Source organism: Podarcis melisellensis, assembly GCF_964234715.1.
Source record: "Podarcis melisellensis genome assembly, chromosome: 2".
Classification (NCBI taxonomy): domain Eukaryota; kingdom Metazoa; phylum Chordata; class Lepidosauria; order Squamata; family Lacertidae; genus Podarcis; species Podarcis melisellensis.
Genome location: NC_138529.1, coordinates 4447102 through 4463402, shown reverse-complemented (window position 1 = coordinate 4463402; position 16301 = coordinate 4447102). Strand labels below are relative to the sequence as shown.

The 16301-nt window shown below is 48.6% G+C and overlaps 1 protein-coding gene across 6 annotated transcripts in view; it reads left to right on the top strand.

The window, feature by feature from the left end:
* The first annotated feature begins 675 nt into the window (after positions 1–675).
* The window catches only part of SPRYD3 (SPRY domain containing 3), a 48136-nt gene continuing 32510 nt past the window's right edge, over positions 676–16301 (top strand). Inside the window, exons 1-6 of one of the 6 annotated variants that reach the window (XM_081898154.1) lie at positions 676–781; positions 2954–3100; positions 4848–4923; positions 7244–7368; positions 9297–9432; positions 10125–10316. In XM_081898154.1, the coding sequence (XP_081754280.1) occupies positions 2973–3100; positions 4848–4923; positions 7244–7368; positions 9297–9432; positions 10125–10316 (657 nt within the window). In that variant the 5' untranslated portion in view covers positions 676–781; positions 2954–2972. Of the gene's footprint in view, positions 834–926; positions 946–2146; positions 2225–2953; positions 3101–4847; positions 4924–7243; positions 7369–9296; positions 9433–10124; positions 10317–16301 lie in introns of those variants that run through there. The other 5 variants (XM_081898153.1, XM_081898152.1, XM_081898155.1 and 2 more) reach the window with 5 other exon arrangements.

Genomic DNA, 16301 nt, shown 5'->3' with positions numbered 1-16301 from the left:
GCGGCATGGCGGAAGCAGGAGGCCCCATTAGCTAAAGTGGTGCTTCTGGTTAAGAACAGTTTCAGGTTAAGAACAGACCTCTGGAACAAATTAAGTACTTAACCCGAGGGACCACTGTAACTGACGGCCATCTGCCTGTGTCTCAGCAATGGAAGAGCGCAATATCAGAGATAAAGTCAAACTGTGGCAGCCCCTGCTGTGGCTCTAGAGACCAATACAGGAGAGGCATGTTTTCTTGCAGCTGGGGCAGAGGACGGTGTCTGGATTTCTTGCTACAGATGCACCACACCGTGATTAGGGATTTGGGGCGTTTGACCGGCCATTTAAAAGAAAATCCCTCCACTGCCCGGACAGCTCGGTCAGCAGCGCCTGGCTAGATGTGTCAGCCGCTCATCGGGGTCGGGCGCGGTGCGATAAGGCCAAGGGCTCGATCCCCTCCTCCAGACTCCGCCCCTCGGGGATCCCGCCCAGCTGCCCGAGTCTCCCGCGCCAACGACGGCAAGAGCAACCTGCTTACGTCACAGTCGCGCTCGCTCAGCCTTCTTCGAAAACGGCGCCCACGTTGGCGGGAAACGACGTCACGCGGCCCCATTCAGACCTCCTTTCCCTCGCCAGCGCCGGAAAGCGCAGAAGCCACGCCCCCGCTCCTCATTGGAGGAGCCGGGCGGGGCGGGGCGGAGCTCTGCGACGCGGCGAGAGGGAAGGCGGCGCCTCGGAGCCCGGATGTTGGCGGGGCGGCAGGAGGCGCGAGGCGGAGAGGAGGACGCGGCCGGAGGGAGAGGCGAGCGCGGGGCGGGGCGGGGCCCATGGAGGGAGACCCGGGGCCTCTCGGGGTAAGGGCGGCCGGGGGGGGGGGAGGCGGGGGCGGGCCCTTCCCCCGCTGACATCCCGGGCCGGGAAAGAGGGAGGGAAGCAGCTCGCCGCCTCCCTGAGGAGAAACTCCGGGTGAGTTTCCGGGCGCCGGGCGTCCCCGGCCTGGAAGGGGAGAAGGGCAGGCGCTCTGCATGTGTCTCAGAAGCACTGCTGCTGCTGCCGCCCTTCCTCGGGGGGAGGAGCCTGTTTGAACCCTGGTCGCCTGGCTCCTCCCTCCAGGAAGGGCTTCTGAGGCGGCGGCGGCGGCGTTGTCGCCGCCCCACAACCAGGTGGGAAACGCGGCCTGGCTGCTGGGGAGGCTCCGGGGCTTCTGACTGCTCTCCCTTTGCTCTGGCCCCGAGGTCCGCCCAGAGGTGGAGAGGCTGGGCCTCGGGATGCCTCAGCAGGGCCTGCTGGGTGTTTCAGCTTCCAAATTCCGAAAAGGAGAGGTGCTAAAAAGTAGTAATTGGACTTGGTAGCTCAAAAGATACTTTGGTTAAATTAATGTAATTTAGTTTTGTGTGTAGAATTACGTAGAAATCCTTTTAAATGATTGCCAAGTACTTGCAGTTACATTATATATTAATAGTTATTATTTAGCATTGCGTGACATTTTCAGAAGGTAAAATTATTATTTTGGGGTTTTCCAAAAGCAGTTAATGTACTTCTTCATCAAACATATCAAGCTAAATGTTGCTCAACCACACAGAAAATAGCAAATTTGAATTCCTCGCAGCTAAAAACATATTTTCAAAACCCCTCACTGAAGGAATTTGTAGACATTAAGTTTCATCCCCTAAATTGACATGTCCTAATACCACGGATTGATGGAAATTGCAAGTGGAAAAGGTGCTGCCGCACTCTTTGTGGACTTCCTGTAGGCCTTTCATTGATTAGATGGGGCTCTGGTTTGATCCAATGGGTCTCCTCTTCAGTGTTTGAAACTCCCATTGTTCTAGGTGCATCTTGCGACAGGAATATCATTAGCGTGAACAGTTTTCTGAGCTCTGGGAAAGGAGGACTTTTTCCTGCCTCCCCACTCAAGAATATTAGGGGGTGGGCAGGGGAAGGACTAGACCGTGTGAAAAATGAACATAATATTTTAGCTGCAGCTCATTCATTTTCAGCTTTGTATTCTTGATATTAAAAAATCCTGCTTAGACATCCTGTTGTTGCACCCATAATATAGTTTTAAGGTGCCATTTAGTTCCTAGCTTTCATATCTCAGTTTCCAACACTGCTCCTCTTAGATTGCATTCTAGCCACCACGTGACTCTGACTGGAATCTTGAGGTTTCTGCAGACCGTAGATGGGTTGTGGCTGCTCGGAGAAAGTTGGATCATGTTCTAAGCAAGCACCACTAGCAGAACAGGTGTGAAGGCATACCTATTTAGCCAAGCATTACCCCATAACCTGTACTTTGGATTTTATTGTTTTAAATGTCATACTTTTTAACTGACTTGGTTTACTGCATACAGGCAACTCCACATTTGCATAGGGGTTGGTTCTGAGACATTGTTCTGCCCCTGTAACGGGGCTGAAAATGGCGCATGCGTTAGCTGTCACATGTGCCTCTTTCTGTGGGAAATTGCGTAGTTGTCAACTTGACAACTTGATAACTGAGTTGTGCAATTGTATACTTGGCATTTGATTGTGTAATGCTGAGTTAACACTGCTTGGTGCAGGATTAAGGAATGGTAATCAGTTTGCTGCAGTGGCTGGAGCAACTTGGTTGAAATGGATGCTGTTGAGATAACATCACTAACTGTTGGAAACTGGTTATCCCAAGTATCCCACTCCTGGTTTTCTAGTACATTGTTCATATCTGTCTTGGAAGCTTCATGACCAGCTGAGGGTTTGAACCTTGTTTTATTTTGTCCAAACTTGTTCCACTAGGGGTTGGGGAGCAGAAATGTAAACCATTATTAGTAACAGTATTTCTGTTGTTGTTGTCATGATGATGTGTGTAATGGCTGCTTGCTAAACACAATAAGCAGAACTGATGCCTATAGTATATTCCCCGGAACTTCTGGGTTCTTGGCAATGCAGCAGTTGCTGAGTTCAACACAGACTTCTTTTTGAACATGATCTTCTCCCATAGGTAGATCCTTACAGCCATAATGGACGATTTAAACCTGCACTACAGATTTCTGAACTGGAGGAGAAGGATCCGGGAGATCCGAGAGGTGCGAGCTGTTCGCTACCAAGAAAGGTTCAAACATATCCTTGTTGATGGAGACACATTGAGGTAATTTTTGGTGCTGAGAAAGCTGAGGAATCTATTTTGGACTTTTGAAGAAGCACATTTATTAGATATTCTTACAAGAATATGATGATAAATTTAATATTTATCCCCCGCCAATCTGGCTGGGTTTCCCCAGCCACTCTGGGCGTCTCCCAATAGAATATTAAAAACATGATAAAACACCAAACATTAAAAACTTTCCTAAACAGGGCTGCCTTCAGATGTCTTCTAAAAGTCAGGTAGTTGTTTATTTCCTTGCCATCGGATGGGAGGACGTTCCATAGGTCGGGTGCCACTACCGAGAAGGCCCTCTGCCTGGTTCCCTGTAACCTCAATTCTCATAGTGAGGGAACTGCCAGAAGGCCCTCGGTGCTAAACCTCTGTGTCTGGGCTGAACAATGGGGGCAGAGATGCACCTTCAGGTATACTGGGCTGAGGCCATTTAGGGCTTTAAAGGTCAACACCAACACAGAAATGTACTGGGAGCCAATGAAGGTCTTTCAGGACCAGTTTTATATGGTCTTGGCGGCCACTCCCAGTTACCAGTCTAGCTGCTGCATTCTGGATTAGTTGTAGTTTCTGGGTCACCTTCAAAGGTAGCCCCAGGTAGAGCGCATTGCAGTAGTCCAAGTAGGAGATAACTAGAGCATGCACCACTCTGGCAAGACAGTCTGCGGGCAGGTAGGATATCAGCCTGCGTACCAGATGGAGCTGGTAGACAGCTAACCTGGACACAGAATTGACCTGCGCCTCCATGGACAGCTGTGAATCCAAAATGACTCCCAGGCTGCGTACTTGGTCCTTCAGGGGCACAGTTACCCCATTCAGGACCAGGGAGTCTCCCCCCCCAAAAACCAGTACTTCTGTCTTGTCAGGATTCAACCTTAATCTATTAGACAGATGGCCTAGTTGTTGAAACAATCAGAGCACCAAAAGTTTTAAACTCCAGAATTTAATGGCATTTAAGCCCCACCTCACTGCTGACTTTCCTTTTTATAAAAAAAGGAAAGAAAAAAGTTCATAGGTCACTCTTCACTCTCCTCCTTTAGTGACTCACTTGGTGCATCAACTTTGCTGTCATTTAGAACAGGTTGGTCAGCTGACTGAGTAGGTCAGACCTAACAATAAAACAATTTTACCTCTTTGGTGGCTCTCCAGACAACATATTAAAAAGAAAATATTTCTAAGTTGTAAAATAAAACCGAGGTTCCCTAGTCCTGAGTTATAGGGAAAGAAATAAGTTTTTTAAAATTGGAGAACTGAGGTTTGGGTCATTTAATTCCTTTTGTGGCTTTTAAACTCGCCTGTCCTGTAAACCAAATGTTGAAGGTCTCTATAAAGCATTGAATTCGACACCTTTGCCTATGTCAGCTGTAGCCAAATCCCTTTGGATGTTGTTAGACTACTTCCCATCAGCCTCAGCTAGCATGTACCCGTGGTTAGATGTGATAGGAACTATAGTCCAGCAACATCTGGAGGGCACCATGTTGGCTACCTCTGGCTCAGTTATTCTGTCTCCAAGTGGCTGCTGGCCTAGTCAGTGTCATGAAGAAATACTGTATCAGCAGTATGGAGATCTTGCTCCCGAAGGAGGTGATTGCTGAAGTTTAGGACTTTACTGTTGATAGTCCCTTGCTTCTTTTGTTGTGGCCTGATGTCTAGGCCTGAGTTTTCTTATTTGCTGCTGCTTCTAAAGCATTTTGTACTTTGATTGGAGCTTGGAGAAGCTGACCTCATATCTTTTCTGCAGTTACCATGGAAATTCTGGTGAAGTCGGCTGCTACGTTGCTCCTCGCCCACTGACCAAAGACAACAATTATTTTGAGGTAACTTGCTCAGCTCTCTTGACAATTGGGAGGCATCTTTTTTTCTTTTTGCAACAGGTTTGGAGCAATAGTTATCAAAATGCTGTTAACACCAAGGATCCTCCATGGTTTTCACTTTTTGTGTCTAACAGTTTTGTTTTCTGTTGCTGTTGAGGGCCAGGCTAGAACCAAACGACCAGATTTTTAGCAAAAGATTAGGCGACGTTTCCTAATGGTAAGAGCTGATTGGCAGTGGGGCAGGCTGGCTTAGGAGGTTCTCCTTCCTTTGGATGTATTTAAGGAGAGCCTAGGCAGCCATTTGTTAGAGATGTTGTAGTTTCATGATTTCTGCATCGAAGGGGAAAAGTCAGGCATGACAAACATAATAGTGGGGGTTGGGTCAAGGGAAGAGCTGCTAATGATGGCAAACACCAGCGATGGTACTTCCTAGAACCACCAAGCTGAGTAGATCCCAGCAGCAATGTGGTCTACTGTGGTCTTTAAACCATTTCTCAATGCTGCTTGTCTAAGACTGTAAACACAGAGTTGTCCTGGACCTGGCAGACCATAAGATATGGCTGACAGGACCGCATTTGTCTTGATGGGTCATAGAATGTGTAAAAACACAGTCTAGGTAGGTTGACAGTGTTCTTTGTTGGCGCCTGGGGTGAGTGGAGTGTGCTGCCAGATCGATGCCTGCCCACTGGTGCTGCGCTGCATCACTTGCCTGGCCATGCATTGGGGAGCCTGGCTGGCTGACACTGCTGACGCCACCCTACTTTGAGGGGTGCATTCACAGCACCCTGCGAGTGTAGTGCCATTTTGTGAGACTTGCAAAATGCCACAGGGATGGCAGGGCGTATGCCTATTGTGTCCTTCCGAAGTCACCCTCCATACATAGTGGGGAGAACTGTTTTTAAGAGCGTTTGACGTCCCTTTGGCAGTCTGTGCAGGGTAGAGCAGCTGGCAGTTGATGCTAAGGCCATGTCATGTCCTTATGCCATTGGCTCAGCGGGATTCATTGCTAGTGGGGTCATTGTGCTAGCAAGTTAGTGGGAAGGGGAGAGTAGATTCCATTCTGCAGATGTGGATCTTTATGTAGCCAAAATGGAGGTAGCAACTGATCAATGGGCTTGGGCAAACCTAAGGTTTCCAGAAATGCTAAATAATCCTTAGGAGTGCCCCCCCCCCCCGCCCGCAAACACCACAGCCGAATGATCACTGAACATTCTTCATGAAGATGAAATGCTGACAGACTTGTGGGGTGGAGTGGGAGCAGAAACCTGGAGCAAGTATGCCATGGAGTTTCCTGGAAAAGGGGCGTTGGTAGAATCTTGCACTCTTAACTGCCACATTTTGTTGCAGATCCCACTTGTAATATTTAATAGCTACTTGACCCATTCTCCACATTCTCGTGAGCAGAGAGGTGTGTGGTCCTGGAAGGTAGATAATTTAGAAGGGGAACCCTGGAACTCCTTTCACAATAGTGGGCAGAATCAAGTGTGCTGTGAACAGACTTCAACCTTCTCTACTTCCCCTGCACTCCCCAGATCTGCTCTGGAGAGTCCCCATATCCCCTAAGCAGATTTTGAAGATGGGCAGGAGAAAGGAGAGGAAGATGAAGTCATGTTGCTCAAGAGGATGTCCATTCTGCTTACACACAGTTGGATACAACCCAGTCATTCTTAGCCAGGGGTTGGCAACCTAAGGCCCGTGGGCCACAAGCAGCCACCAGGGGTCGTTTAACCGGCCCACAAGCTGCCCGCTCGGGTGAGGCCCCGCTGCTGCGCTAAGCCGGCATAGTGCTTCTGCAGCGCCAGAAATCGCATCTGCACAGATGCAGAAATTCGGGAGGGAAAACGTGCGATCTGGCCCACGGAGGGATCTCCACTGGAGTGAACCGGCCCAGGCGAGGTAAACCTTGCTTGACCCCTGCTCTTAGCCATTATAGAGTGTGTTAAGGAGTTTAAAATGCTCTTGTGTCTTATGTCTGTAATCTTCATAACAAACCCCATAGCATGTCAGTAGTATGTCCATGTTGCAGATGGCAAATTTGAAGTCAAGAGATTAGTACCTTCCCTAAAGTCACCTACATAATTTTTTTGTATGAGAGATTTGTGCCGGGAACTTGTTCCTCTTAGTTCATATGCTACAGTGACTCTGCTATCTTGTCATGTCAAATAACATTTCTCACCTCCAGTCCCCAGTGTTATTTATTGTTACATTCTGCACAAAGTCAGCTTGTTTTAAAATCTACTCAGCAACCCACTCATGTTTCCTTTATATACCAGGCAGGAAACCGGCCCTCTTCCTTGCATTCTTTCTTCTGTCTTGTTCCTAGGTGTCCATTGTGGACAGCGGTGTGCGAGGGACCATTGCAGTGGGGCTGGTGCCTCAGTATTACAGCCTGGACCATCAACCCGGATGGCTACCGGATTCAGTTGCCTACCATGCCGATGATGGCAAGTGAGTTAACTGCTTACATTTCAGGAGCTTAAGAGCCATTCTACATGTTTTTCCCCCTCCATGGGTGGGGGTTTTCCCCCTCCATGGGTAAGAAATAAGTATGGCCAGTGCTTTGTTTCTAGGGGGGCGCATATCCCGAAACATTTTGTGAATCTAAGTTTGGCCTCATTGAGGGGCAGCCTTGCAATATGAGTAGGAAAATGAGAGGGCCCCAAACATTTATTTTTTTTAAGAAAAAACCACTGACTATGGCTGTCAGTTGATTCAGCAGAATTTGGTTGCTTCCATTTGCCATTCATAAAAACCATACTTTTACTTGTTTTTAGGTGATGCACATGTGCCATGGCTGGCTCTCTCCTGCATGTGATGGAATAGCGTGTTCTAAGATGAAGCAAACTCTTAGATTTTCATTTTAAAATGTTACTTTGAAATGTATCATCTCATTCAGTGGCCGCCCACCATGTAGATCAAATGGCTTACGCAAGTTATCTTATCCTTTAGTTGGCTAAATGTTGCAGCCACTGAAATAATAAATAGTGTGAACTCTTATGTGTAACAATTGCATGTATATCTGACACACACATGCTCTTATGTGAGGGAAACTGGAATTAGAAGCAGTTTTCCAGTGTATTTACAGTAGGTAAAATACCCACATTTTGCAATGTTCACACGTGGTGGTGTGCATTCTTTATTTCCCTCTCTGCTTCTCCTGGTGACAATGTGCATTTCTTAAGTGTGTAGTTGCATCTGAAGGTCTTCTCCTGCTGCACCTACCACCATAAGAAGGATAGTTGGTGGCCCCTGGAGAGTGATGCCCTGCCTGTGAAATTCCCTCCAGGTCTGGTGTCTGCTTTGCTTTCATTTTGTTGCTAGGTGAAGACCTTTCCTTTCCTTTCCCAGGTTGTTAACATTGCTAACTTATAAAGCTTCTAATTCTTTTTGAGTTGTTGTGAGTTCCATTGCTTGGAATTGTATACTGTACTTTGCTTTCTTTTTCTTTTAGATGACTTGTGGTTTGTTGGTTTTTACTGTTTTGAAAGCTGCCTTAGGAATGCTGATTGGCCATTGAAGGCTGAGGGTATATGTTTCAGAAATAATAAACAATTTTTAAAAAGAGCTGCCAGGGCTGAAGTTCCATGGGAAATAACTCTCCTCCCCTTACATCATATGCTTTGAAGAGTTGTGGCTCCTCAGTATTGAGGACTGTGTGTCCATGCTTGCATGCACACGGGACTCTTCTCAGAGAATCTGGGTTGCTTGCTACAGCTGCCATTCTTGCTTGCTTGCAGATCTTACTCTTGTGCTTGAAAGCTCATGGGGTTGCCATTCTGTGTTTTGCAACACAGAGGGGAGAGGAGGGAGAGTGACCAGAGGTAGTTGTATGTGAGGAGAAACCCTGAGGAAGGCATCCTGGAGGCTTTGCAGGGCCTGACACTCCCCCATCTTCAGCAACCATTATTTTAGATTTGGAGTTGCTATCCTATAGCCCTCCAGGTGTTGTTGGACACCTCCCATCAGCCAGCATAGACAGTGGCCAGGTTTCTGAATCAGTCTTCTCCCACTCTAGCAGCGGTCTGCTGTAGGATGTTGGTGCCTTTCTGATACCAATGTGTAAGTAGCCAATTCTAGAATACAGATAAGATAATGGGGCTGGGATTCTGGCTATGCCCTCTTTTCAAGGGAAATTAGAAGGATCACTTGTGACGTTTCTGGGTGCTTCTGTTTGGTGAGGAAATGGATAGAACTTAGTGTGAAACCTTAAACTGTGGGCTTCCCAAACTCAAAGAGTGTTCTTTAAGATTATAGACCTGTTTACTGTTACCCTATTAGTCTTGTGCATCATAATATTGTCCATTTTTCCTTGGATAATGACACATCTTGTCCATTAAAACTTATTTCAAGATCTGCTTGTGTGTTTACCCATCCAGACTTTACAATGGCCGAGCCAAGGGCCGTCAGTTTGGGACAAAATGTAGCTCTGGGGACCGAATCGGCTGTGGGATTGAGCCAGTATCTTTTGAAGTCCAGACAGCTCAAATATTCTTCACCAAAAATGGAAAGAGGGTAAGCTTGGTAGCTTCTTTGTTGGGGGTAAAAGGAGGCATTGTCCCAGGGCACATCCTGAAGGCACATAATGCAGCAGCCTTGCTGAAACTAAGCAGGTCTGGGCCTGGTCAGTTCCTGAATGGGTGGCTTCCTGGTAACCCCATGGAACCCCAAGGAAGAAACATGGACATATAAATGAAACAGAAAATATAGTATTTTCCCCTCCCAGAGAAACATTAGCTTCCCCGAGGCCACCTATTGAGTTGATGAAAGAAATGAAATTTGACCCAGGGAACTCCTGGCTTACATACTTGGAGTCATCTGTCACATATTAAAAGAGAATGAGGCAATGAAATCCTGGACTGTACCAACCTTGATTTGCGAGTGGAATTTCATTTTTTAACTCTTCCTCATTTAAAATAACCCCCTCCTTGCATGTAGAGAACTTAGCACATCAAGGGGAGACCCACGCTGTACCTTTTGCTCCACCTTGCTAGTTATCTAAATACAAAGGTTTTTTTTTATTAAAAAAAAATATCTCCCCCATCCCAACAGTCTGAAGTGGTACAGTCCAAGAACTCTGCCAACTCACTCTGCCACTTCATTCTGTGCAATCTGTAGAATGGTTCTTGGCCAGTTCGCTACACTGATGTGTTCTGGGAAACAGAAGCAGCGCTATGTATAACAGAGAGATTGGCTTCCTCCCACAGGTGGGCTCCACTATAATGCCACTTTCCCCAGAGGGGCTCTTCCCAGCTGTGGGAATGCACTCACTTGGGGAAGAGGTCAGACTCCATCTTCATGCGGAGCTGGGCAATGAAGAAGAGGACGACAGCATCATGATGGTGGACAGCTATGAGGATGAATGGGGCCGACTGCACGATGTGAAAGTGTGTGGCACAGTGAGTGAGCATCTCTTGGAGGGGTGGGGTGTGATGGATCTCCTGGGTAAGGCAGCTGTGCTTTGGGGGAAAGCCTCAAAAACCCACCCAGAGAACAGCTACTTGCTCTCTGGAGTGTGTATCTGGGTGGGAGGGAGGAATATCCTATCCTCTATAGACTTGTCCAGCCCCATGAATAGTTGTCATTCATCCCAGCTGCAAATTCCCAACTGCATCTCTCAGTTCTTAAACAAAGTGACACCAACCAGAAATAGGGTGGTTGTTTCTTTATACTTGGGGGACACTCTAGATCAGGGTCTCCAGCTGTTGTTAGACCACAACTCCCATCATCCCTAGCTAGCAGGACCAGTGGCAAGGATGATGGGAACTGTAGTCCAAAAATAGCTGGAGACCCAAGTTTGGGAAACCCTGCTCTAGATATACAGTAAATGTTTAACTGTCTATGTTTAAAGCTGCTTAAACAATCTAGTAAAGAATGCTGAGTCTCGAGGAATCATGGGGTGTTGAGGTTCCAGTTTAAGGGTGTGGGAAAGGAGGAAAGGAGAAAGGAAGGAATAACAGGGAATTGGCCTCCCTAAATCCCTAATAGCTTTTTGTAAGTATATTGAAGAGGGGATTAAGGTTGGGGGAGATGGTTCAAAAAAGTATATTTCCTTGCACCCTACAGGGAACGTCAGGAGTCAGGAAAGGAAAAATGACTCCTTTCGCCTCTCCAGACCCACCCTCCCCCAAACACAGACACATAACCACCCCAAGTTCAGTGCTGTCAGACAGCTCTAAATCAGATCCCTCTATGTCTTCATAGCACAGCAGGGGAAGGACTCACGCAGGACAGGACAATCAAGGTGTCTTATCTCCTTGCTCCCACTCACTTCCTTGAATAGTACAAGTTCCAAGCTGGCCAGAACCCTCAATAGCTTGTTAGGATCAGGATGCGTTGCGAAGTTCTGTTGCAGGCTCCACTTTTTATTCTCTGCACGTACCGTATTTTTCGTCCCATAGGACGCTCCGTCCCATAGGACGCACCTAGTTTTTTGGGGGGGGAATAAAGGAAAAATTTTTCCCTTTATTTCCCCCCCAAAAGCAGGTCGGGGAAACCAAACCAGGTCGAGGAAGGGCGCTGCGCCTCCCTGAGCTTGTGGGGCTGGCCGATGTCTGCCTCAGGCGGCAGGCTGCTATCCGCAGGGTGCTCCGCCCGCCCGGCGGCAGGCTGCTATCCGCAGCGTGGGGAGCCCTGCGGGGAACCCCTGCAGGGCTCCCCATGCTGCGGATGTCTGCCCGGCGCACGGGGCGCTCTGCTTCAGGGCGCCCCGCCCGCCGGGTGGCAGGCTGCTATCGGCAGCATGGGGAGCCCTGCGGAGAACTCCTGCAGCGCTCCCCACGCTGCGGATGTGTGTCCGGTGCACGGGGCGCTCTGCTTCAGGGCGCCCCGCCCGCCCGGCGGCAGGCTGCTATCCGCATGTCTGCCCAGATGTCTGCCCGGTGCATGGGGCGCTCTGCTTCAGGGCGCCCCGCCCGCCCGGCGGCAGGCTGCTATCCGCAGCGTGGGGAGCCCTGCGGGGAACCCCTGCAGGGCTCCCCACGCTGCGGATGTCTGCCCGGCGCACGGGGCGCTCTGCTTCAGGGCGCCCCACCCGCCCGGCGGCAGGCTGCTATCCGCAGCGTGGGGAGCCCTGCGGGGAACCCCTGCAGGGCTCCCCACGCTGCGGATGTCTGCCCGGCGCACGGGGCGCTCTGCTTCAGGGTGCTCCGCCCGCCCGGCGGCAGGCTGCTATCCGCAGCGTGGAGAGCCCTGCGGAGAACTCCCACAGGGCTGCCCAGGCTGCGGATGCGCTCCCGAAGCGCTGGGCGCTCTACTTTCAGGGCGCCCGATGCTCCGGGAAGCAGGCTGCTATCCGCAGCCTTTGACAGCCCTGCTGGACCTCCTGCAGGGCTGCCCAGGCTGCGGATGTGCTCTCGAAGCGCTGGGGGCTCTGCTTTCTGTGCGCCCGACGCTCCGGGAAGCAGGCTGCTATCCGCAGCCTAGACATCCCTGCCGGACCTCCTGCAGGGCTGCCCGGGCTGCGGATGTCTTCCTGAAGCCTGGAGAGCGAGAGGGGTCGGTGCGCACCCACCCCTCTCGCTCTCCAAGCTTCAGCGAAAGCCTGCATTCGCCCCATAGGACGCACCCAGATTTCCCCTTCATTTTTGGAGGGGAAAAAGTGCGTCTTATGGGGCGAAAAATACGGTACCTTTGATTATTGGTTGTTGAGGACAAATTGGCTGGGGGAGGGGTGTGATTACTGTCCTGTTTTATGAGGTTCCCAGTTTTGGTAATAGAATGCCACAAGCGTTTAGATGCACTGTTGGCCTTAATCTGGCAGGCTCGCTTACATGAAAAAGACACGTGCCTTTTTTCACTTGGTGATGAAGATCTGCAATCATGTTGGGGAGGTAACCATGTGGACTGCATAACTCTTGCTGGTACCTCTCAGCTTCAGTGACTGGTGGGAGAGATTCAGTACAAGCTGAAATGCCAGGTCTCTGTGTATTAGGAGAAGGTGCACTTGGCCTAAAGCCAGTTTGCACTAACCATTCAGCAAAGCGTGCTCTAGGGCAGAGGTTTTCAGTCTTTTTGAGTCCATGGCTCCTTTTTCTGCAGCACCCCTGTGGGGCTCAGGAGTCCAGAAATGTCATCCCTTGCCTGCAGAGCTGGCAGCCTCTCGCCATTTTTTGAACACCCTCCCTTGTGGAGTGTTCCTTCAGCCTTCTCTTCTCTCCTTTCTCATTGGGAGTCCTCTGGGCAGCCACTGCTGCCCCCCCCCCGCCCCAAAGAGAGGTGTCTCCTCACACTGCCCCACAGGGGCCTAGGACTTGTTTGTCCATTCCCAACAGCAAGAGCTGGCTGGCTGGGCTCCCTTGCCTGCTTGCTTGCATACTCCAAGGCTGCCTCAATTCTTGGCAACCAGCACTCCCTGGCCAGGCCCATAGGCATCATTTGCCTGTGGAGCTTGTAGCCAGGGCTGCTGCAACACACAGCCACGCAAGCCTTTGGGAAGCAGAGTCTTGAGAGGGCATCAGAGGAGGGAGGGAAGGAAGGAGGGAGGGACAGAGGCCAGTGTTGCCCATGTCACCCTGATGATAATTCAAGGCACCCCAGGGTGCTACAACACACTGGTTGAAAACCGCTGCTCTAAAGCCTGGAGTGTGTGGCTTTGCTCCTCTGAATTCTCTGTTATTCCAAAAGTGTCCTCATTTCCTCATGAGATAGCATATACCGTCAGTATATACTGATTGCTGTGCAGGATGTAGAAGAGCAGAATAACTAGGATGCTGAAGTGTGGCATTGCCAGGAGAAGGAAAGAGGGTCTGCTTGTGCATATGGGAGTGCTGGAAAAGGGAGCGGGTGGGTTGGAGGCAGGTACAGGGCTTAAGGGTGCTGACAAAACAATGGACTTATATGGATTTAGTGATGGATCTTGAACCTGTCTTCCCTCCTTCCTGCTTAATTTTCAGACTGGCTTCTTAGTTTGTGATCAGTTCTCTAGAAATCCAAAATAGAGCCGTCTGGGCCTGAATCTGCTCTGCATCCCCCTCCAGGGCAGAGTGGGTGAGCAGCCCAGTAACCCAGCAGCACTCTTCTTGCTTGCTCTCCTCTCTAGGGGCCCTGAGACTCCTTGTGTACTTGTTTTAGAAGCATTTTTTCTGTCTCCTGTGGGCTCAGATTGATGCTTGGCAGCATATGAAGAGAATCTGCTGAAATCCCAAGGGCTGGGCAGAGTACACCAGCCTTCCCTCCCTCCAGGCGGCAGGATAGGAAGAATACAGCCTTATGTCTAAAGTGAGATGTGTTTTTTAGTCCTAGTTTTTTGGGAAGTGGGGTCCAACTGTCTGCTCAACAATACTTTGAGCACATGCCTCATATGCTCAGTAGCACTCTCCCCTTCATATATTCTGACCCATTCTGGGAGCTCTGCTTTCAAAGCTCCTGTTCCTTGTGTTCACACCACATTCTTTCACTTGGTTTTTGGCTGCAGATGTAATGCTGCAGCCTGTTGTACTAAGTCAGGGTGAGGAGCCCGTGGTTCTCCCATATGTTGTTGGATTCCCAGCTTCTTTAATCTCTACACAGCATAGTCCAGTGGTCAGGGAAGATGAGAGTTGTAGTCCAGCAACATCTGGAGGGCCAAAGATGCTCTGCCTCTGTGCTAAGTGGTGGTGACTCCTTGTGACGCGGATATGCACATTGTCTGTTGTTGGTTCTACTGCTGCAAAAGGAGGCTTTGGTTTAATCCCTTGCTGATGCTGATTGTGCTATTATTTTCTCCCAGAATTTCTCATCTGGCTTTCTTGCTGTTCAACAAATGAAGGCCTAGCTCTCACTGTGGTGGCAAACCTGACTGTTGGTGTGATGTAGATCTGTATGGTCCAGTCTACCTCCATACAAAAAAAAGTTTTTAAAAACAAAAATTTCCCTGTATATAGAAAACAGAATCTTGGGGGTGTGCAGAGGATTTTATTTATTGTATCTATTAAAATCACTTTGTGAGAATTAGGCTGAAATAATCTTGCAGTATGTGCCTTTGAGTTCACGGAATGTTCCTAGGATGAAGAGGTGTCCTTGGGTGCCAAACAGGCATTCTATCAAAGTTTTGTACTGGAGTCATTTTTAAATGGCTATTTAAGAACCTGAAGCCTCGGATCAGTTACTAGTTGATTTGATGTTGTGCCACCTAGAATCTTGCTCTACGACACTAGTTTGAATCTCAACTCAGATAAAAAGTTCACTGGGTGACCTTGACCTAGTTCCCTTCACTCAGCCTAACATACCTCACAAGCTTGTTGCCGGACTAAAATGGGACAGAGGCTCATGATCCTCACACTGAGTTCCTTAGAAGAAGGGTGGGATAAAAATGTCATATTACCAGCACACAAACTTGACGCTCCCCAAGTCTCACATGGGATATTGGTAGGGCAATGTCTACTCTGGCCACAAAAAAGAATATGCATAAGCACCAGGGAAAGCTGACTTGTGCAACTGGTGTGGTTTTTGCAAATGGAGAACCTCTGCATGGATATTACTATTTTATATAATGCTACTGGTTTTGCGAGTAGTGAGGAGTGGCAAGGAGTTACAGATTTCCATTGGTGGGAGAAAACATTAAGTCTTCCTCTCACATTCCAGCTGCTGTAAGCTCTAGTTGTGAGTTGAACCCTGTGTCCAACAATATGCATTTCTTTTCCATTACTTAAAGAATTGTAGCACACACCTAGTCCTGGATATTGACGTTCATGTGAGTTGGGTTTATCAGCATATTTCAGTCACTGTTCTTGCATTCAAATCTCTTTCCCAACAACACAAGGGCTAGAATCATACAGACTTGTTTTCTGCTGGATGCCAGAAACTGGAGTCCTCAGGAGTTAACTAGAGCGAGCTTCTGTGTTTTTGCAGTGATGCAGAAAACGATTGTCTCACACTGGAATGTTTCTTGCATGGCTGTCAGTGTTGACCATTGTCACGCTTGGCCTTGAACCATCTAGGCCAGATGTTCACTCAGCTTCATTTGTGAAAGCTTCCAGTGATAGATTTGCTTATCTTGCCTGCTAAAGTTGCCCTGTTGCCTAATGCTGTCATTGTTAACAGAATATAACTTGGGGCGTGGGGGAAGGGCCATCTATAATTTTAAAATTGTTCTCATTCTGTCCTTCCCATAGCAGCCTTAAGGGAGTCATTTGGCACCCACCCACCCTTCAGCAGCCCAGTGTGTATTACTGAATCCTGCAGTCTTCTATGCATTCAGAACACCAAGTTCTTCTGACCTTGATAGTATTCTTATCCTTGGAAATAAGTCATGGTTGGGGAGCTGGTGGATAACATGCATTATGTGCATAAAGTATATTTCCTTCCCCCCTTTAAAATTATATTTTATTGAACAATTTCAGAAAGTGATGTATTTGATATATATCAAGCATGTGCTGGAGAAACAGGAATACTACAATTGCAAA